Source organism: Telmatherina bonti, assembly GCF_933228915.1.
Source record: "Telmatherina bonti genome assembly, chromosome: 17".
Classification (NCBI taxonomy): domain Eukaryota; kingdom Metazoa; phylum Chordata; class Actinopteri; order Atheriniformes; family Telmatherinidae; genus Telmatherina; species Telmatherina bonti.
Window position 1 is genome coordinate 6,961,217 of NC_136615.1, and position 22,314 is coordinate 6,983,530.

Sequence of the window (22,314 nt, forward strand, 5' to 3'; positions counted from 1 at the left end):
TTGAACACCAACCACACTCTGATGTGGACTAAAGAAGATGATTCTGGCCTCCTTTAAAGTCGGGGGGAATATATATGTGTGTGTGTATATATACATATATATATATGTGTATATATATATATATATATATATACATATATATATATGTGTATATATATATATATATATATATATATATATATATATATATATATATATATATATATATATATATATATACACTACTCACAAAAAGTTAGGGATATTCAGCTTTTGGGTGAAATTTCACAACAAGCCTAAAATGCATTCAAACCTGTACAGGTGAACTTAATGTGATCTTCTCTAAGCTTTTAAATGCACATGTCCAACTGTTAAATGTTTCAATAAATTTTGCACAAGTTGCTGTTCTCTAACAAGGAGCTTAACGGCAAAAATCACGGCAGGTGTGTGATCCTTGAATTGACCAATAAATGTCCTGGTTCAATTAGAGCTGGTGTTTAAACAGTTGTCCTCATCATGCTGTTCACATTTTGACATCATGAGACCAAGACGACACCTAACAATGGAACAACAGTCCCTTGCCATTGCGATGCTTCAAACAGGACGTTCTCAGACAGAAGTGGCCACTGAGCTTGGAGTGTCACAGAGTGTCATCAGCAGGTTGCAACAGAGATATGGAGAGACTGGAAGAGTCACAGAAAGGCCTAGAAGTGGACGACCTTTGGCCACATCCCGTGCTGATGACCGCTACATTGTGAACACTGCCCTGAGAAACCGGATGATGAATGCCACTCAACTCCAGGCACGTTTAAGAGAGGTGAGAGACACCCAAGTGTCACGTCAGACCATTCCAAACCGTTTCCATCAGCGTGGTCTGCGTGCTAGACGACCTGCACGGGTACCTGACCACACCACCAGGCACAGGCATCATCGTCTTGCATGGGCCAGGGAGCATTTACGCTGGACGAGGAACCAGTGGGCCTCAGTGCTGTTCTCTGATGAAAGTCGATTCACACTGAGCAGAAATGATGGCCGGCAACGATGTTGGAGACGTCAGGGAGAGCGCTATGCATCAGCCACTGTTGTCACCAGGCCAGCTTTTGGTGGTGGCGGTGTTACAGTGTGGGCAGGGGTGTCCACTTGGTACAGAACTGCCCTACACTTTGTGAATGGTACAGTGACAAGCCCATACTACCTGAATAGCATCATTAATCCAGTGATTGTGCCCCTACATGAACAGCACAGGCCTAATTTCATCTTCATGGACGACAATGCTCCTGCTCATCGAGGCCGCATCATCAGGGAACGGCTGTTGGAGACTGGTGTACCTCAAATGGAATGGCCTGCACTCTCTCCAGACCTGAATCCCATTGAAAACCTGTGGGATCAGCTGAGCCGTCGTGTAGAGGCTCGAGACCCTGCACCCCAGAACCTCAATGACCTGAGGGCTGCCCTTCAAGAAGAGTGGGATGCCATGCCTCAGCAGGCAATAAGTTGCCTTGTGAACAGCATGAGACGTCGTTGTCAAGCTGTAATTGATGCTCAAGGGCACATGACCAGATATTGACACGTTCAAATTTCTTGTTGTGGTGTAACTACCATTGTTGTTACCTTTTGTGTTGAATGAATTTTTTGAGATGAGGAAATCAGTAGTGCATCCTTCTACTTAAATGTCTTACTTTTATGATATTATATCACTGTAGCATGAACATATTGCATTTTCCATAAATTTCACCTGAAAGCCAAATATCCCTAACTTTTTGTGAGTAGTGTATATATATATATATATATACATATACATATATATATATATATATATATATATATATATATATATATACATATATATATATATACATATAGAGTGTGGACTATGTCTATATATCTATGTATATATACGCATATATATATATATATATATATATATATATATATATATATATATATGCGTATATATACATAGATATATAGACATAGTCCACACTCTATATGTATATATATATATATATATATATATATATATATATATATATATATATATATATATATGCGTATATATACATAGATATATAGACATAGTCCACACTCTATATGTATATATATATATATATATATATATATATATATATATATATATATATATATATATGCGTATATATACATAGATATATAGACATAGTCCACACTCTATATGTATATATATATATATATATATATATATATATATATATATATATATATATATATATGCGTATATATACATAGATATATAGACATAGTCCACACTCTATATGTATATATATATATATATATATATATATATATATATATATATATATATATATGTGAAGGTTTATTGTAAGCAGGACATGATTTTAAGCTTTTTAACCAGTATAACCTCAGACTGAACGACTGGTCTGTTATTTATTCATGTGACTGAGAAAATGCTGCACGAAGCATCCAGCATCCAGCTGAGCTCTCCATCCTGAATCACAGCAGCAGCATCTCTCTGGCTGCTGGATGTTGGAAATCCTCCTGCAGGGCTTCACAGTAAAGGTGACTGATCAGGAAAACACTCGTTTGTCCACAAAAAGAGAAAAGAAATGGAAAGAAAAGATAATCCTGCGACGGCCTGTATTAAACATCCACCTTCATGATGCTTAATCTGCAAGTTTTACCTGATAAACAGTGTTTCCCTGCAGCGACCAGCTGTTGTAACCGTGTGCCGTTGACCAGGCGGTTCAGTCCAGTTTGAACACAAAGAAAGCGTGAAATCATTTGGAAGTGTGTCCAATCAGACCGAGTCCTGGTGTGAACGTGTCCTGAGTGACTGACTGAAGTAACGGCGTGACCCAACACTGGTTGTCCTGAGTGGACGTGAACGACTAAACTCTGTTATAAAGTCGCAACCTGCTGCGGAGCAGATGTCCTCAGCGCTTTGGAAAAAACCGTCTGAAGAAAAGTGCTCGTTTCCCAGATTCTCATTTAAAGCTCTCCACTCTGCTTCATGCACACCTGCTGAGGGATCCATGGCTTGTCTTCTCCCTCACAGATTCTCGTGCACTCTCCTGGTTGAGCCGCAGCAGCTGCAGGTCGTTCCTCTGAGTCTCACACATCTGGAAACCACATGAAGAGCTTCGTTTGTGTGGCTTCATCAGCATCTCAGATCATCAGATGGACGTATTCGTCATGTAAAGGACAGATTTTACCAACAGCTATGGGACTTCTTTATAGATGAGTTACAAACAACTAAAATATCAGTTTTCACTTCCATTCAGACTGTGGGTTTGTCCTGAAGGCTGGCTGGACAGTTTTGAACCATTCTGCCTGGGACATTGACCCAGAGACACACGGTAATGATGAGGAGAGCACAGGAATGTGGACAGACCAGAAAGTCAGCTGTCAGGCCAACGACAGAGCGAGCAGGAGGAATGAGGAACCTCTGAGCTCTGAAGCTGCTTCTGGATCATGTTTTCTAGGTTTACCTGCTGCAGGCAGCGCAGCTCGGACATGATTCGTTCCTGTTTGGAGCGAGACAGTTCCAGCAGCTCGTCTTTCCAGCTGTCGCCCTGCCCTGGTGGAGGAGAGGAGATGTTGAGTTTATGTCAGCAGGAGCAAATCTTCCTCATCGCTGGAGGCATCTGAAGCAGCTAAGAGATACCAGAACCCAGTAAAAACACATCCTTCTGTTCTTTATCTGCACATCTAACAGCTACCGAAGCCAGAACCTGATCCAAGTTCACAACTGAGTCATCTGCATCAGGAAAATGCAGATTTACACTTTAATACACTCAATTATATACTTTTTGTTTATCTATAGACTTTATAACTGCCTGTTAAACACAAACATCTAACCAGCCAATCACACGGCAGCATGTCGACGCGGTGAACACGACTTGCTGAAGGTCAAACTGAGCATCAGGATGAAGAAGAAAAGCAGATTTAAGGCTGCGGCTCTGAGTTTTTACTGGGATTTTCACCAGCAACCATCTCCAGGCGTTCCAGAGAAGAGAAAACATCCAGATGTTGATGTCAGAGGTCAGAGGAGACTGGTCAGACTGGTTGGAGATTCTCACGGTGATGAGGTGGAACTATGTGATGCTTCATGACAATATAGGATAAAATCTCTGAGCAACGTTTTCAACACATTGATCAATCTCTCACACCAAGAATTAAAGCAGTTCTGGAGGGAAAAGAAGGTCCGAATAACAAATAAGGAGGATGAATTCAATTCAGTAAAAAATTATTCTGTTTTCTCCAACCCTAACTTCTACAACAACTCTCTTATTTATGTTTTATGCAACACTTTCATAATCTGCAGGTTGAAGATGAAGACTTCGACTGAAGTTGTGACGAACACGTAACTGGATTATTTATCCCCAGCATGGTCCTCCTGTGTGACGTCTGGGTGAAACTGGAGTAATATTTTCAGATGTTTCTGTTTCACAGCATCAGCTCCTTCTAGACGGCACCAGTGTGAAAAGCTCAGTTTACTGCAGCAGAGCAGGAAATCCTTTCTTTCAGAGAAAATCCATTCATCTTCCTGTGTTTCCAGCCAATAAACAGCTGTTCTTGTTCCTGAAGTTCACATGGTGCAGTGTTAGTCCGAAAACAAGCAAATGAACTGCAGTTATTTGGAAGATGAGTCTTCGTCCTGTGCAGTTCGGTTGCTCAGCAACGACTCCGACAACATCTTGGATTTAGTGACACCTAGTGGTAAAGCTGCAGACTGCAGCTCTCCAGTCATACGTTTCACCTTTGTCTAAAGTCGCCATCAGAAAAACTCTTTTAATTTAATAACAAACTCCTCTTTAATCAATGCTTTCAGCTTCCATGCCCTGCAGGTTTTCCCTGCTCCAACACCTGATTCATCTGAAACTCATCCCACCAGCAGCCCATCCTCAAGTCCTGCACAGTCCTGTTCATGACAGGATCAGAGGAACTGTGTAAAACCTGGAGGTTTGTGGATGTGGAGACCTTCTTGGTGTTTCTGACGTACCTGTCAGGACCAGATCTGTGTGAAGCAGCTGCAGCTCCTGTTTCAGACGGATGATCTCCTCTCTCTGGGTGCTGCTCTGCGTCACCTGCTGCTGCAGCTCCTCTACAAACACAACGCAAACAGCGAGGTGGAACGGCTTATGAGCTTCTATTTGACCTTTTTCTTTCCCTGTCTGACTCAGTGAGACGTGAGGTCTCATTTCCAAGAGTGACCGGTCTGTCCACATAGACATGCAGGTATAGAGCTATAACACATAGAATATTCCCATAAAATGCTCCATAACATTGAATTAAAAGTGATTAAAAAGAAGGAATGTCGCCTCATGGTTGTTTCTGTAAACCAGCCAGACCTTCATGATTCATCTTAAACGAAGCAGAGTCAGAGGAGACACATCAGCGGAGTTTTTAGAGCTGGAATAAAACTCCAGCTCCAGTAAGCCATGGTGTGTGGTTATAGCTGTCTGACTTTCTGTCCCACCATGATGAGACAGACGTCTCTGCAACCAGCAGAGCTTCCATACGACACCCTGTCTGTGTGGAGGAATGACCAGAAGCCTGAAAGTGGACGCAGATGTTCTCATGTTTCCTGTTTGGGTTGGAACTGTTTGCTTTGGATGCTGGTGGAGTCTTTTAGTTGAGTTTCTCCAGTCATGTTGCTCTGCTACATGTTAGCATCGCTGCTTCTGCTGTCTGGAATTCATTTTAAGATTCTTTTAAATCATTAACTGGTCTGGCCCTCCTCACCTCTCTGAGCTCCTCCACCCCCACACTCCTGCTCGGTGCCTCGGGTCAGCTGACCTGCTGCTCCTGGACGTACCGAGGTCCAAACGGAGGCTCAGAGGGAACACAGCTTCTTCAGTGGAATGAGCTTCTCCTCCACATCAGACAAGCTTCCTCACTGTCCAGGTTTAAAACGCACCCTAAAACCCATTTTTATTCCTTGGCTTTTAACCCAGAGTGACTCTGCTTCTGGTCAGTGTGCAACATTTAGGTTTTATTTACTATTTATTCATTTTGTGTTATTATTTTATTTCATTATTCCTTGTATGATCTATTGTTTTATTGTGTTATTTATTTATATTTTGTTTTATTATTTTTATTCCTTGTATGATCTATTGTTTTATTGTGTTATTTATTTATATTTTGTTTTATTATTTTTATTCCTTGTATAATCTATTGTTTTATTGTGTTATTTATTTATATTTTGTTTTATTATTTTTATTCCTTGTATAATCTATTGTTTTATTGTGTTATTTATTTATATTTTGTTTTATTATTTTATTTTTTTATTCCTTGTATAATCTATTGTTTTATTGTGTTATTTATTTATATTTTGTTTTATTATTTTTATTCCTTGTATAATCTATTGTTTTATTGTGTTATTTATTTATATTTTGTTTTATTATTTTATTTTTTTATTCCTTGTATAATCTATTGTTTTATTGTGTTATTTATTTATATTTTGTTTTATTATTTTATTTTTTTATTCCTTGTATAATCTATTGTTTTATTGTGTTATTTATTTATCTCGTAACTCCTGGATGATTTGCAGCACTTTGTCCCCACTTTGGTTGTTTTAAAGGGTTTTATAAATAAAGTTGAGTTGCGAACATCTTCTGGATGAAAGGATCTGATGAAGACTTGATGTAAAGTACCTTTAAGCCGTGTGACCTCATGTTTGGAGTCTTTGTGTCTCCGTTTGCCGTCTTCCAGGTCTCTCAGGAGTTTGCTCTCTTGCGAGCGACTCTCTTTCAGGGCCGTCTCCAGGTCTCGAAGCCGCCCTGACAGCTCCCGGATGTGACTCGAAGCTTCTGTCACATCTTTATCCTGATAAAGGTTTGAAGAAAAACAGCATGATGTCTCTCAGTCTCATCGGCTCCTGGTCCAGATAAAACACCTGCATACTTTTAGTTTGAGCATGGAACTCAGTTCTTCCTCTTTGACCTGCAGCGAGCCGACCTGAGTGGACAGAGCAACGAGCGAGGAGCTGAGACTCTGGTTCTTTTCCTGAAAGACATCGCAGACATGTTTACGTCAACCCTGCTGACAGGAAGACGACACAGAGCTGCAATAACGGACATTTTGAGACTGAATCACAGGTTTTTGTGATGTTTCTTAACACTGATGTCTTCAGTAAGGAGTGAAGGGTCAGAAACCTCCTCAGGACGAGGAAACATGTTGGGTTTTCTCCTGGAGATCTGATGGTGTGTGTGTGTGTGTGTGTGTGTGTGTGTTAACACTGCAGTGTGACAATACCTCGTAGTCCTGACATTTGTCACTGATGTGTCGTTGCTTCTCTTGGAGCTCGCAGAGCTGCTGTTTGGCTCCGCTGAGCTCCTTCTGGACCTCCTTCTCTCTGCTTTCCACAACCCACACCTGTCTGGTCAGGACTCTGATCACCTCCGTGCGTTTCTGCAGCTCCTCTGTGCACATGATAGAAGAAATCTACTTTATGTTTCTATTAAATTAAAATCAGACAACGCAGGCGGCGGGAAGATGCATCCTTTGTAAGAAGATCTATGAATCACCAGAAGTAACAGAAAGCAGGGATGTTATTGTGTGGCTGAAATTCTGGAAGATACTTTCGATGCTTTCCTTCCTTTGTGTGTTTTTCTTCGTGTCTGTTTCTTCTTCCTGCACATGAGGACTTATTGTGTTGAGCATGTTGGTGTTGTGGAGGAGTTGGACTTCCGCTGGGCGAGAGAATCCACTCCTCCTAACCCTTTCTCGCATTTCACTTTCTTCCTCAGTCGAGGAATCAATGCTAGTCTGGTATTAATGGCGTTTCCACTGAAAATGAGCTGGATTTGTGTAAAATCTGTAAACATAACAGTGTGAGTCCTCACCATCCAACCGAGCACATCTCTGCTCCAGCGTCAGGACCCTCTGGCGGTCTTGAACCCAGGCCTGATGCTGCTTGTGATGCGAGGCAGCCATCGCGTTCAGCTCCATCTCTCGGTCCTTCAGCTCGGCCATCAGCAGCTGGAGCTCCCTCCTCTGCCTCTGGATGGTGGAGCCGCTCAGGTCTTTCACAGGGAACTATCGCAAAACACACAAAGTTGTGTCCATCCTGCATCTTTTATGATGTGCAGGAAGGCCTGTACGGTAACAAATTCTGCCATGCGATTAATCATCTCAGAAATGATCGCGATAAACGATAATATTGCACTAAGTGAGTATTGTTGTCATTTTGACCATTTTCAACTAAAATAATAACAATGTCATAATAATGCAAGTACAACCTTTCATAGATCAACAGACTTTCATTTCTAAATAACACTTAGCTGGATGTGCAGACTAGACTCATCCAGTCTGCTGAAACAGATCAGGATTTGTCCTGGGGTTTTGGCAACATGGTTATCTGGAACATCTGTTCTCTAAACACCATGTAACACAGTTACATAGTCTATGGTCAGCTCATATACGGGGACATGTGTGGAATGGTAGAATGACATTGTAAAGTTGTGGAATAGCCGTTTGTAACATGAATGTTCATCCAGATGATTCATGCTGGGTGTGAAATGTTTGTAACATTTTTCAAAATGTTGCCTTTTTAACAACATTAAATGGCAGCGTTGCTTTACCAGCCACGCTGTCTGAGTGCACGCCATGTTGTCCTGTCCTGTTAGTTAACCTGTCGGTTAGACAACACACTGATCGCGGACTGTCGGGAAGACGGAGCTAGCCGGTTTGTTCAGGGAAAACTGCAGCGTTTTAAGTGCAGATGAACGCTTGTTGTATTGCTGTGTTTAGTTAATAATGTCTTAAAACAAATGTGACACAAGGAAGACAAATGAAAATTATTGCATCCTGCAAACTTGTTTCGCACTTTTTTTCTTATTGTGCGATTCATCGATTTATTGCTTATTGCGACAGGCCGAGGTGCAGGGAAACATCGGAGACCTGGGAGAAACTGGGAATGAGGAAGAACATTTCAGAACTGTGAGTTTATACTGCAGTGGAGATGCAGACCACCATGGTCTGATGAAACCTGCGTAGATCTTTGGGAAAACGTCCCTGGGACAAGACATTATCATTAACAGCTTCAGTCATGAAGGGCTGCAGTGTTTCCTGGGGGAAGGATCTAACCTCAGCTTCCTGCAGACTGTGGGAGAAGCAGGAGTCTGCTGGGACAGTGGAAGGACCTCCGCCTCGTTGGAAAGCTGGACCGTCCATCTTGAGGTTGGATATACCAGATGCTTGGCCAACACCACATGCAGCATCATCCTCCCTCTGAAGTGGAACATACACACACACGTTCCTTCATTACACACATCTTACAACTAAATACACTGCAGTAAAACTAGACTGTTATATACATTCTTTTTCACATACAGACAGATATTTCCATTCACTTATATTCTCATTTCCTGCCTGTTTAACTGGCTACATGGAAACATCACTCATCTGCCTCTCGGCAGAACATATCAGTTTCAGCAGGCAGTGTTTTATGGGATGGATTGCCAGGATTTCTGCTACTGGAAAATAATACAAAAATATTTCAAAGGAAACTTAAAACTATTTTTGTTTACAATACAGACATGATAATGATCTAGGGTAGATCATGTTGAAGTATGTTTAGTTATTTTATCAGAGCTAGTTTGTGAATGATTAGAAATGGTTTTTATTTGTTTTTTTTATTCCCCTTTTATTTATTGTTTCCTCTTTTTTTATTGAGCTGTTGTATTCTATGTTTTGTTTGGATTTTTATGTGTAATTGTGGTGTATAGAATTGTTTTTATGAATTGTAATGTAATATAGAGGAGCTACTGATATTTCAGTGGCTAATGGGGATCTTAATAAATGACATTTCTCTGCCATCTGTTTGTCATGAGGATACAAAAAGTGACATATTTTACCTTTTTAACAGGAGTACTGTGCCACAGCTCAGATGGGACATCTGAAACACAGTAAAGCTGCATATTACATGGCTGAACAGCATTCTGGTGTATCATAATGCATAAGAAGGGACTGTTGGTGAAATCTGACAATGATGGATTAAACCACTAGTTTCCCACCAGACCAGGAGGAACAAGCTGCTTTTCCAGTTGAGGTAAAAAATCTCCTCCCTTCGTCCATCTGTCCGCATTAATTCTGCAGCAAATGTCTTCATGTTTGTTGTTTTGAGCTGGCTGTTTGCATCTTTAGGAAGCAGGTCAGTCAGAAACATGTAATACAGTCTATGATCAGAAAGGAAAACTCTCTATTAACTGACTGGAACGAGCATTAACGTAAAGCGAGTTAAACTGCCAGTCAGTTACAAACCTCTGTAACGGATAACTTAGTAAAACGCGCTAAATTCCGTTTAAATATAAAAATAAAACGACTAAAATGTTCTCTGAAACCTTGTTGTTTTGCTAACTTTAGCTTCGTGGAGTTCGAGCAACTTTCAAACTCAGTGACGCCATGACGTACAGATCGGCCACGTACGTACGTACGCCATTCAAACTCAGAGCAACTCTGAGCAGGAATTACAGAGATGTACAAAAATACATTTTACAGAAGAAATAAGTCTCACTTCATGATTTCAAATGAAAAGAAAATGTTTCCATTTTAATCAGTAAATATATTTTATTCCATCTTTAGCAGCAGAGGACACTACGTTCAACAAAATAAGAAGTATATATATATATATATATATATATATATATATATATATATATATATATATATATATATATATATATATATATATATATATATATATATATATATATATATATATACTTCTTATTTTGTTGAACGTAGTGTCCTCTGCTGCTAAAGATGTATATGTAGGTCAAAGGAGACTCATTTTAAAATTTGTTATAAAATATATCCAATGGCGGTTTTTCTTAATTATCGATTTAAATTTGACTGTAATTTTTGTTCTGACCCTATAGAGTCTCTAGAACACCTCTTTTTTACTCGACCCATCTCAAATCAATTATGGAACGACATGAGAAACTGGTTATGTCTAAAAAAAAAATAGCTAATCTCCCTGCTTTTACTGTTAACTGTGTCCTGTACTACATTAATCATGTTGACAACAAAGTGTCTGATGTAGTGAATATTGTTTTCCTGCTTGCCAATCATCTCATACACTGCTGTAAATGGAGAAACTCTGCTTTGATCACTTTCTAAATGAGTTCAGACTTTATTATTCCTCGCTAAGACTGCTTAAATCTAAGTGTGCTCGAAGCACAGCATCAACTAAATCCAATTTTCTTATGTTTTAATTATCTGTGCCATTGTTTATTTTTGGCCTTACACTGTTTTTTTTTTTTCTTTTTTTGCTTGTTTGGGTTTATTTAGCCCCATATACATCATGTTACATTGCTTATTTTTACTTAGGTTTATTGCTAAATTGTACCTCTACAGACTTTGTTGTCAATTTGTTCAATTAAAAAAAAGATACAAAGTAGACAAAAAATAAGCGAAGAAGAAGCAGTTTAAAGTTGCGTTTCTCCTCCTAAACAGCAGGTGGCGCTGTAGTCAGCGATCTCTCCAACAACTACAACAAGAAGCGCTGCTACTAGGCGTGCTCAAAGTATGCCAAGTAAACCTTATTCAGTGAGAATGACATTTTAAAAGTCCATAATAAGGTTAATAATGCAACTGGCTCTCATCCTGAACAGACATCGGTTTTAGAGTTTACTGTCCGGGGTATGTAACAAGGCATTTGTTGTAGCTTTATGAATATATTCAGCTGCGGAGCCTCGCAGCGGAGCGTTAGCCTCCTAGCCTGCTAGGCTAAGTCGGGGTGCTAACTGTGACAGGTGGTGAGTCAACGTAACCTGATGAATGAAGCCGCAGAAACTACATTTCCAGATCACTTATTATGAATTAAACTGTGTTGTTTCTACGATCATAGTATCCTCAGTATTTTTAATAGTTAATTTGAAGAGTTTAGTGGGGAAACTGTTGTGTTTTTCAGTGCAACCTTTATAAACAGCCGCATGTGTTAGCAAGCTAGGGCTAACTATTTCCACTTCTGTGTTTCTCTTCTGCAGCTGTGTGTTCAGATTAGACCTCCTTAAACCCGATTAGTAAGCCATTTCAGATTCACAGAACTGTTTTTTCAACAAATACTGGGTTTTATGAGCTCAGAAGACGGTGAGCTTGCTCAGCAGGCTAGCATGATGAAATACTCCAAGGAGCTTTCTCCATTCATGAGCTACTTTCATGGATCTCAAGAAACCTCAAAAAGCCTTTGCCTTTCATAATAATTCTCCACTTAAGTACTTGTACCCTTACCTATTTTACTTGCCTATTTTAGTGACCAGTAAAGGGTTTGTATTTTAGATGTTTGTGCTCAAATAAATCTTGAAACTGTGATGATCACCAAGTAAAAGATTCAGCCAGCTGGACATATTTTTGTTGTCTTCAGTGTCTAATGTGAGAATTTAATGCACTTCATTGTCACATGTTGACAGGTAAAAGGTTCTGGAGAGGTTAGGCGGGGATGTGGGTAATTCTTCATTTATTGCTGTTATTTAAAGAAGGAAGAAACAAAGGTCAAATATTATAATCTTAAAATTAATCGTTACTGACAGGCTTTGTTAGTTTTCATTAACTAAATCCTCGTTCGTCTCTATCCCTGTACATTATTTAGTAAGGTAAAAAGAAGAGGAAAGTCCTTCCAGCAGCACGTTTGTGTCTAATTTCCTCTTTTATGCAGATCATTTGTGATGGCTACTACTGAGATGGAATCTGGGTCTTCAGAAAGCAGATTAGATCAAGAAACAGCTGATCCTGATTCCAAATATCCCCTGAAAGTTCTGTATTGTGGAGGTACAGTCACAAAACTTCATACTGCTTTTGCTAATGTCATTAGTCTCGCTGCATTTAACCGATGTTCCTTTTTCTGTTTTTCTCCCCGGCTGCAGTTTGCTCCTTGCCGACGGAGGTGAGTTTGGTCATCTGATGACTGTGCATGTAAAAAATGTACTATTGAGGATTTATTTAGAAATAAACATCTAAACTGTTGCTTGTAGTACTGCGAGTACATGCCTGAGCCAGCCAAATGCAGACAGTGGCTTGAGAAGAACTTTCCAGATGTTTTCGCCAGGATGACTGTAGGTGAGTCTCATTCAGCTGATTTTAGTTTCATGTAAAAAAAAAAAAAAATGAAACGAGTGTCTGACTTAAACTTCCTGGTTTTAAAGGTTAAAAGATGTTTCTATTCATCATGATTAAGTTCAGTCAAACTGTTGGACAGTTTTTGTCCTAAATATTTGTTTTGCAAATATAAGATTATTATTGTTATTATTATTATTATCATTATATTAGTAGAAACGGCTTCTGACATGCATTGACGTTGTTGTATGAACAAAGTACAAAGAGGATTTATAACAACGACAGAACCATTTAAACAGTTAAATGTTCACGTTAAAGGAGAGAAGAAGACGAAATCAGAGTTAAACTGAGATCAAACCATCATTTTTTTCATGTGTAAACATGTCCATCAGTCTAAGTGTTTTATCTGGTTGATGAGGTGTCGCTTGTCTGGTTTTAACGTCTATTTGTTTCTTTTCTGGCCCACAGGTCCCCCAGCAAACGCACCCAAGCAGGAGTCCGGCTCTGGAGAAGCGCCCCCTGCAGGCGAGGAGGAGGAGAAGAAGAAGCAGAAGCGGGGTACGTTGGTGATGAACGGGTCAGCTGGACGATGACCCTGGGTCCGCTGCAGCCCAATATTAGACATTTTTCAGCAGTTTAATTGAAATACATTTTGAAGACGATGTTTTGATCCTCGCTCACAGACGTTACCTCAGCAGCTGCCAGGTGTTGTTAAAGCAGAGAGCTAAATGTTTGGAGCATCTTAGCTCATCTTTCAGGACCACAGAAAACTGCTGGGACTTCATGTTAGCCGGGTGTCAGAGTGGGCATGGTCCTGGCTGCATCGGCTCTCCTCATACACGAACCACATGAGACTCTGTTTGTGTTTGGATTGGAAAAGTCCTCTTCAGCAGCCGATGAGTTCCTGCTTCTTTAAGTTAATGTGAACAAAATGCTGTTTAGAAAAAAATGTTTCTTCATTTGAAGCTTGAATGTTGAGTGGAAAAAAAGAAACCTTTTGAGAATAATCTCAACTTGTCGGCTGCCAGGCGTTGTGGAGCTCATCTGTCTGGACTGTGGAATGACGGGAGCTGATCTGGTCGGGTGTGTGCCGGCTGGTCTTCAGGGTGGGTGGCTGCGTTTTGTTACGCGTCTGGCTGAATCAGGTTTGCATTTACAGAAACCACAGATGAAAAAAGACGTCTTCGACAGGAAATGACTTAAAATACGTGAACATTTCAGACTGAAATGACGTCTGAGGTTCAGCAGCTTCCATTTCATCTTTTTACTAATAATATTCCTGATCATAATTCCTGATATTCCTGATCTACCGAGACTGAATTCAGACAAAGGCAGCTCCTCTCTTGTAGATCCTGTTTATGGCTGCTCTCACAGCCACACACACACACAGCCACACACACACACAGCCACACACACACCACCAGGGTTTTCATTATCCTTAACGACACCGCAGCCTCTCATGCTGGTGGTTTTGTCCCGCAGGATTAATAATGCTGTTTATTTTCTCCTGGATGCCTCCAGCTCACGGTGAGTCTGGCGGCTCCGGCTTTCTGGCGACGTCCATCAGGAGTATGTTCTCCCTCTGATGCTTCACCAGAAACCGATGCAGCTCAGATCGGTGTTTCTGGAGCTGCGTCGCGTCACATTTATTTGTTTGTTTTTATGAACAAGCGGCTGCTGAACTTGTGGGGAGAATTATTCCGGCTCAGAGCAGGTGACGTCACCCAGACGGGAGGCTGCAGCGCTCAGATCAGCTCTTCTGCTTCTTGTTGCTCAGGCTGGTAAAACTCAGGATCAGAAAAACCGTCACATGTTGGCGGTTTTTCCAGCTGAATCCAGTTCATGGCATCCTCGCTGCACCGGTGGTCTCATGTCACCCGTCTTAACATGACACAGAACATGGTGCAGCGAGGAGCCAATCAGAGAGGAGGACCCTCGTCTTGGCTTTTTGTTTTCATCACGGTGACGGCTCGGGAAAGGAAGAAGCTCTGAGAGTCCTTCAGCCGGAGCTGAGAAGCGTCAGACGCCTCGATGCAAACAAGACACGACGTTAGTCGCGCTCTCGAGCCCTGCCGGTGGGACGGGACGTAAAAAGACAACTGAGGAAGTGTAACGTCAGGACTTAATAAAGTTAATCTGAAACTCTTGGTTTGTATAGCAGCTGTTCTTACAGCCATACTGACAACGCCGCCTGAAGCATCCGGATGCCTGGGGATTAAAATCTTCTTTCATCTACTAGTCGGCAGTTTTAAAGCTCCAAAAAGCCAAACGTTTCTCTAAAACGTTTGCTGTTGAGACAAGCGGGGACTTCTGGTCCGAAGCTGCAGTTCCACCTTCATCCACTAGGGGCTCCAGTGGGAGTCAGTGTGTGTTTTTCAGCCTTTTTACAGAAAAAAATACACTTTTCACTGAAAAAAAATCACAAGGCACCACAAACCATAAATGTTTTTAAAAAAAACTTTTATTATTAATATAAAGTTATTCAGTCAAATCAGATCAATGCAATAAAAAGGATTTTTAGATCTTTCACCTGCATGAAGACAGAACTGCTTTTGGGACCAGGGTTTAGTGTTTGGACCGTTCCTCATGGTCTCATTTCTCCCACTTTACAGGTAAAGTTGGATCCTAGTCCTTTCTAGATAAATGCTTTATTTCATTCTCTGCCATTTTGCAAAGAATATACGCGGCGCCATCCCTGCTTTCGTAGGCAGGGAGGAATGCGGGATGAGAGAGAAGGCAGCGATTGACGTGAACATGCAGCCGGACCAGCTGGTCAACACTGTGCTGGAGATCAGACGTTTTTAATTCCTTTCATTCAGAAAGGATGAACTTCTGCTGCTTTCTATCTCATCCAGTCCATCTGCAGGATGTGATGCATCCTGAATCATCAGACCTGTCCCATCTGGAAAACAGATTCACTAAAGATTGTTTCTGCTCTGATCTGCAGTTTGCTTTGCTTGTTATATCCACCTAAAAAGACTAAATCAATAACGTGAATGTGATGCTTCTGACGGAAAAGACCAAACTCCCACGGCTGAAAGTGTGTCCTGATGTTCAGAGGATGGAAGCTTTTCTGGCTTCGTCTCGTATGAAAGCTGCTGTTTCATGACGTCCAGCAGCTTAAAAGCTTTTAACGCCTGTTTTTCTGCTGCTTTTCAGGTGGACGAGGCCAGATCAAACAGAAAAAGAAGACCGTGCCTCAGAAAGTCACAATAGCAAAAATCCCAAGAGCCAAGAAGAAATACGTCACCCGGGTGTGCGGTTTGGCAACGTTTGGTGCGTTTTGTGGTTTTTCTGGTCAGTTCTGCTGCTTGTCGTTCTCTCTCTTCTCACTCGACCTGAACTTTGTGTTTGACGCCTGCAGACATCGACCTTAAAGAGGCGCAGCGATTCTTCGCCCAGAAATTCTCTTGTGGTGCCTCAGTTACAGCGGAGGATGAAATAATCATTCAGGGAGATTTTACAGACGACATCATCGACGTCATTCAAGAGAAGTGGCCCGAGGTAAGTCGTCTGAGAAAACTCATCATCGTCTTCATCAGGCTCACATCCTACCGGACCTCGGTTTTAGTTCTTAGTTTTAACTCACTTTGAACCGCCGGAGGCTTCTGCTTGGTTCCACCTCATGATGAGAATCTCCCGTTCCACCTCATCACCATGAGAATCTCCCGTTCCACCTCATCACCATGACAATCTCCCGTTCCACCTCATCACCATGACAATCTCCCGATCCACCTCATCACCATGACAATCTCCCGATCCACCTCATCACCATGACAATCTCCCGTTCCACCTCATCACCATGAGAATCTCCCGTTCCACCTCATCACCATGAGAATCTCCCGTTCCACCTCATCACCATGACAATCTCCCGTTCCACCACATCACCATGAGAATCTCCCGTTCCACCTCATCACCATGACAATCTCCCGATCCACCTCATCACCATGAGAATCTCCCGTTCCACCTCATCACCATGACAATCTCCCGTTCCACCTCTTCACCATGAGAATCTCCCGTTCCACCTCATCACCATGACAATCTCCCGATCCACCTCATCACCATGACAATCTCCCGATCCACCTCATCACCATGACAATCTCCCGATCCACCTCATCACCATGACAATCTCCCGTTCCACCTCATCACCATGAGAATCTCCCGTTCCACCTCATCACCATGACAATCTCCCGTTCCACCTCATCACCATGAGAATCTCCCGTTCCACCTCATCACCATGACAATCTCCCGATCCACCTCATCACCATGAGAATCTCCCGTTCCACCTCTTCACCATGAGAATCTCCCGTTCCACCTCATCGCCATGAGAATCTCCCGTTCCACCTCATCATGATGAGAATCTCCCGTTCCACCTCATCACCATGAGAATCTCCCGTTCCACCTCATCACCATTAGAATCTCCCGTTCCACCTCATCACCATGAGAATCTCCCGTTCCACCTCATCACCATGAGAATCTCCCGTTCCACCTCATCGCCATGAGAATCTCCCGTTCCACCTCTTCACCATGAGAATCTCCCGTTCCACCTCATCATGATGAGAATCTCCCGTTCCACCTCATTACCATGAGAATCTCCCGTTCCACCTCATCACCATGAGAATCTCCCGTTCCACCTCATCATGATGAGAATCTCCCGTTCCACCTCATCACCATGAGAATCTCCCGTTCCACCTCTTCACCATGAGAATCTCCCGTTCCACCTCATCATGATGAGAATCTCCCGTTCCACCTCATCACCATGAGAATCTCCCGTTCCACCTCATCACCATGAGAATCTCCCGTTCCACCTCATCACCATGACAATCTCCCGTTCCACCTCATCACCATGACAATCTCCCGTTCCACCTCATCACCATGACAATCTCCCGTTCCACCTCATCACCATGACAATCTCCCGTTCCACCTCTTCACCATGAGAATCTCCCGTTCCACCTCATCACCATGAGAATCTCCCGTTCCACCTCATCACCATGAGAATCTCCCGTTCCACCTCATCACCATGAGAATCTCCCGTTCCACCTCATCACCATGAGAATCTCCCGTTCCACCTCATCATGATGAGAATCTCCCGTTCCACCTCATCACCATGAGAATCTCCCGTTCCACCTCATCACCATGAGAATCTCCCGTTCCACCTCATCATGATGAGAATCTCCCGTTCCACTTCATCATGATGAGAATCTCCCGTTCCACCTCATCGCCATGAGAATCTCCCGTTCCACCTCATCACGATGAGAATCTCCCGTTCCACCTCTTCACCATGAGAATCTCCCGTTCCACCTCATCACGATGAGAATCTCCCGTTCCACCTCATCACCATGAGAATCTCCCGTTCCACCTCATCACCATGAGAATCTCCCGTTCCACCTCATCATGATGAGAATCTCCCGTTCCACCTCATCACCATGAGAATCTCCCGTTCCACCTCATCACCATGAGAATCTCCCGTTCCACCTCATCATGATGAGAATCTCCCGTTCCACCTCATCATGATGAGAATCTCCCGTTCCACTTCATCATGATGAGAATCTCCCGTTCCACCTCATCGCCATGAGAATCTCCCGTTCCACCTCATCACGATGAGAATCTCCCGTTCCACCTCTTCACCATGAGAATCTCCCGTTCCACCTCATCACGATGAGAATCTCCCGTTCCACCTCTTCACCATGAGAATCTCCCGTTCCACCTCATCACCATGAGAATCTCCCGTTCCACCTCATCACGATGAGAATCTCCCGTTCCACCTCATCACGATGAGAATCTCCCGTTCCACCTCATCATGATGAGAATCTCCCGTTCCACCTCATCATGATGAGAATCTCCCGTTCCACCTCATCATGATGAGAATCTCCCGTTCCACCTCATCATGATGAGAATCTCCCGTTCCACCTCATCATGATGAGAATCTCCCGTTCCACCTCATCATGATGAGAATCTCCCATGTTGTGTATTTAGATGTGAACAGGCTGAGCTGGTTAAGAGGACGATGAGTGTTGATCTGAGTCTGAAATGAAAGTAAACTCCCCCTGCTGACTTTGTTTTCTGCTGTTTTCCAGGTGGATGACGACAGCATTGATGATCTGGGTGAAGTCAAGAAGTGAAGACCAAATATGCACTTTTACTGAAACAGATGTGACCTGTAACAGCGACAACTCGGCCAAATGTACACATTCAGTCATTTTATACCTTATTTTATTTACTGTACATAAACCGCTGCAGACTTTGCCACTCACTTGGCATTTTCTCTTTTCTTTAGTTAATAGCTGCTTTCTCTCGTTTGCCAAAGGCGTGGTTTAACACGAGTCCATCTCAAATGTTCTTCACTCAAGCACCCTGTAGGCTAATAAATTTCAGTCTCTTGGCCTGAACACACACCCCCGTCTGGAGTTTTCCTTTTCCTCTGCGGTGGCCTGAGGTGACTTGTTTTTCACGTCCTGACCCATGAGCACAGCCGTTTCCCAGTGTAATAGTTTTCTAATGAAGGCCCCGTCCCCAGACAGATAACATTTACAGTTGTTTCCATGCTCCTTTGGGTCAATAGCCCTTCCCCACAGATAACGCGGAGCACAGATGCTCACTCCACTTAGGAATTAGTATGTTTGTCCGTGAACATTTGCATGAGCGCAAACATGATCCTTTTCCAGCAGCAGCGTATCTTTATCAGCTCAGTGCTCAGCAGCAGCAGCAGCTCCTTTATCCTCTATGAATCTCTCCGACTCGGACGTCTGCTGCGCCTTTGAATCTCCCATCCTGGACCAGGTTCTGCCTCCGGTGCTGATCCTGGAGTTCATGTTCGGGCTGATGGGGAACATGGTGGCCCTGTGGATGTTTGTTTTCCACATGGACGAGTGGAAGCCCAACGCCATGTACCTGACTCACCTGGCGGTCGCCGACTCCATCGTCCTGTTCTGTTTGCCTTTCCGGGCCGACTACTACAGGCGCGGGAAGAACTGGATCTACGGCGACGCCGCCTGCCGCATCCTCCTCTTCCTGCTGGCGGCCAACCGTGCGGCGGGCATCTTCTTCCTCACCGCCGTGGCCGTGGACCGCTACTTTAAGATCGTCCACCCGCTGCACCGGATCAACCGGCTGGGTCTGGGCTACGCTCTGTGGGTGTCGCTCGGCCTCTGGGGGCTGATCTTCCTGGCCACTGGCTACCTTCTCGCTGACGAGCACTTCTTCTTCAACAGCAACCGCACCCAGTGCGAGAGCTTCAACATCTGCATGGGCTTCACGCCGCTCTCCACCTGGCACAACGCCTTCTACGTCCTCCAGTTCCTGCTTCCCACCGCCATCGTGGCCTTCTGCACCATCCGCATCACCTGCCAGCTCAACAACAGGACTCTGGACAAGAAGGGGAAGATAAAGCGTGCCGTTCATTTCGTCCTGGCCGTGGCTCTGATCTTCATCACCTGCTTCTTCCCCAGCACCGTGTCCCGCATCGCCGTCTGGGTCCTCAAGGTTTGGTACCATGAGTGCAAACACTTCCAAGAGGCCAACCTGGCCTTCTACACGTCCGTGTGTTTCACCTACTTCAACAGCGTCCTCAACCCGCTGGTGTATTACTTCTCCAGCCCGGCCTTCAGCGGCAGCTTCAGGACGCTGCTCAACAAACTGCTGAGGAGAAGCGACGGCAAAGAGGCGAGCGAGTCCGCGGAGAACAACATCTCCACCGTGGATGGGAGGAGGATCTGAAGGCACCTTGTCACGCCGACGTGTGGGTTCAGAAACCAGGTGATCCTGATGTGTAGCGTAGCCTGATCTTCATCCCAGTCTGCTCAGAATCCTGCATTTCCTCCATTTGTCCTGGTAAACAGCTCAGGTCTGACCTTTCTATGTGGAAATAAAACAAATGCCTGTAAAATATTTACAATATGAATCAGCTGAGCATCAATAAACCTCAAAACAACACATGAGAAGTCTCCCATTTATCTGTTTTTATATATTTATAATATGAATCGGTCTTTTTTTTTTTATTCCACTTCCTCTTTGTGCTGTCCAGCATCCTCTTGATGAGTATTCAGGATTATTCTTTACTTTAAGTGATCCATTGTTGAGTTTATTGATGGTGGACGAGACGGGAGAAAGTAAACGGAGCAGGAGGAGTGAAGAGGAAGAAACGATGAAGAGGCAGCAGGTAGAAGTTTCTAGACAACAGCAGAACGGGCAGATTTCAGGACACATACAGATTATCTGCTGGAAATCTGCAAGAAAATCATCAGAAACACAAAGAATGAAACATGAAGCCTGCAGTACCGGATCAGCACCCCGCAGGCACAAGGCGTAGACCCCAGGAGGCCCAGGACGGAGGCTGTCGGCCCCCCAGGGGGCAGCTGAGCGCAGGGCCTTGGGAGCCCAAGAGCAAAATAAGCATGTTTTAGTCTGTTAAACATGTTGATTTCTTTTCTGCTTTTGCTGGTTTTTACTGTTCATTTAGTCAGTTTTCAGCATCATATAAGAAAGATTAACTGTACCGTTTTAATGCATGCTTCATGTTTTATTAGCAAACATGTTATTAAGCTGCTGAAAGTTACTGAGATCAATAAATAATGCAAACAGCACTTCATAAACCAGGAGTTTTCCTAAAAAGCAAACATAAAACAGCTGACTGGACAACCAGATGAGAAATTAGAACCAACTATTTCCCTGGAAAGGAATTAACTGGACCCACATGGATCTGGTGTGCTTGTGAACAAGCTCATGTTGCAAAGAACATTTAGGATCAGTGTTTCTGTGCCGATCTGTTCAGTAAATGTCTCTGCCTCTGAGTCATAAACAAATGACATAACGTCGGTGTGAACGTCGCTGCAGGAAGGACAGAGTTCACACCAGTTCCACTAAATGCAACGCAGACGTTCTACAATTTAATGTGATCAAATAAATGTTAAAGTTGATCATTTTTCTGTCTGATTAGAAGATAAGTTGCCGTGTTTATCTGGATGAAAAACAAAATACCAAGAAAAATTATTTGCTTATTTGCTGCTTTTGTTTTTAAATAGAATTGCACTTGTTTGTTTGTAGACAGTGTGAATGAGAACAATATGGGCTCAGCTGTTTGTCCAGGGGAGGTCTGAATGTTCTCACTGGTTTCTGAAATGTTGACACTTTTTATTTTAATTATATTACACAATGTCCCAAAACTTATGGTAGATGTAATATCAGTCGGATCACACGAGCTCAGATATAAAATGTGTTTCCATACTAAATAAAAGTTGTGGCAGCTTCTGCTATCCTCATCTTTATGATCATTTGGCATGT

The 22,314-nt window shown here is 42.9% G+C and overlaps 3 protein-coding genes across 4 annotated transcripts; 2 read left to right on the plus strand and 1 right to left on the minus strand.

Moving 5' to 3' along the window:
* Positions 1-2,469: 2,469 nt before the first annotated feature.
* ccdc62 (coiled-coil domain containing 62) lies at positions 2,470-9,192 on the minus strand (the record flags this gene model as incomplete). Its single annotated transcript, XM_079256984.1, has 10 exons — positions 9,067-9,192; positions 7,824-8,016; positions 7,234-7,400; positions 6,883-6,984; positions 6,633-6,804; positions 5,722-5,784; positions 4,979-5,080; positions 3,465-3,553; positions 2,995-3,095; positions 2,470-2,539 (listed from the first exon to the last, which is right to left on the minus strand). The coding sequence occupies exons 1-10, from the start codon at positions 9,151-9,153 to the stop codon at positions 2,470-2,472; spliced, it is 1,146 nt and encodes a 381-aa protein (XP_079113110.1). The 5' UTR covers positions 9,154-9,192.
* A 2,283-nt stretch (positions 9,193-11,475) lies between these two features.
* Positions 11,476-19,424, plus strand: denr (density-regulated protein). Of its 2 annotated transcripts, none has more exons than XM_079257162.1 (8): positions 11,476-11,622; positions 12,638-12,750; positions 12,846-12,865; positions 12,954-13,038; positions 13,504-13,593; positions 16,195-16,311; positions 16,400-16,539; positions 19,113-19,424. In XM_079257162.1, the coding sequence occupies exons 2-8, from the start codon at positions 12,648-12,650 to the stop codon at positions 19,155-19,157; spliced, it is 600 nt and encodes a 199-aa protein (XP_079113288.1). In that variant the 5' UTR covers positions 11,476-11,622; positions 12,638-12,647; the 3' UTR covers positions 19,158-19,424. The 2 variants fall into 2 exon arrangements, with proteins under 2 accessions (XP_079113288.1, XP_079113289.1); XM_079257163.1 differs by having other exon boundaries at positions 11,484-11,506.
* Positions 19,425-19,740: 316 nt separating this feature from the next.
* Positions 19,741-20,904, plus strand: LOC306768508 (hydroxycarboxylic acid receptor 3-like). Its single transcript, XM_079256892.1, has one exon. It carries the CDS (start codon positions 19,759-19,761, stop codon positions 20,749-20,751), a length of 993 nt encoding a protein of 330 aa, XP_079113018.1. The 5' UTR covers positions 19,741-19,758; the 3' UTR covers positions 20,752-20,904.
* Positions 20,905-22,314: the final 1,410 nt, after the last annotated feature.

Coding starts and splice junctions, on each gene's coding strand:
- denr (XM_079257162.1), top strand. CDS start 12,648: ATGGCTACTACTGAGATGGAATCTGGGTCTTCAGAAAGCAGATTAGAT. Junction 12,751..12,845: donor GAAAGTTCTGTATTGTGGAG/GTACAGTCACAA, acceptor CCCCGGCTGCAG/TTTGCTCCTTGCCGACGGAG. Junction 16,312..16,399: donor GTGCGGTTTGGCAACGTTTG/GTGCGTTTTGTG, acceptor TGACGCCTGCAG/ACATCGACCTTAAAGAGGCG.
- LOC306768508 (XM_079256892.1), top strand. CDS start 19,759: ATGAATCTCTCCGACTCGGACGTCTGCTGCGCCTTTGAATCTCCCATC.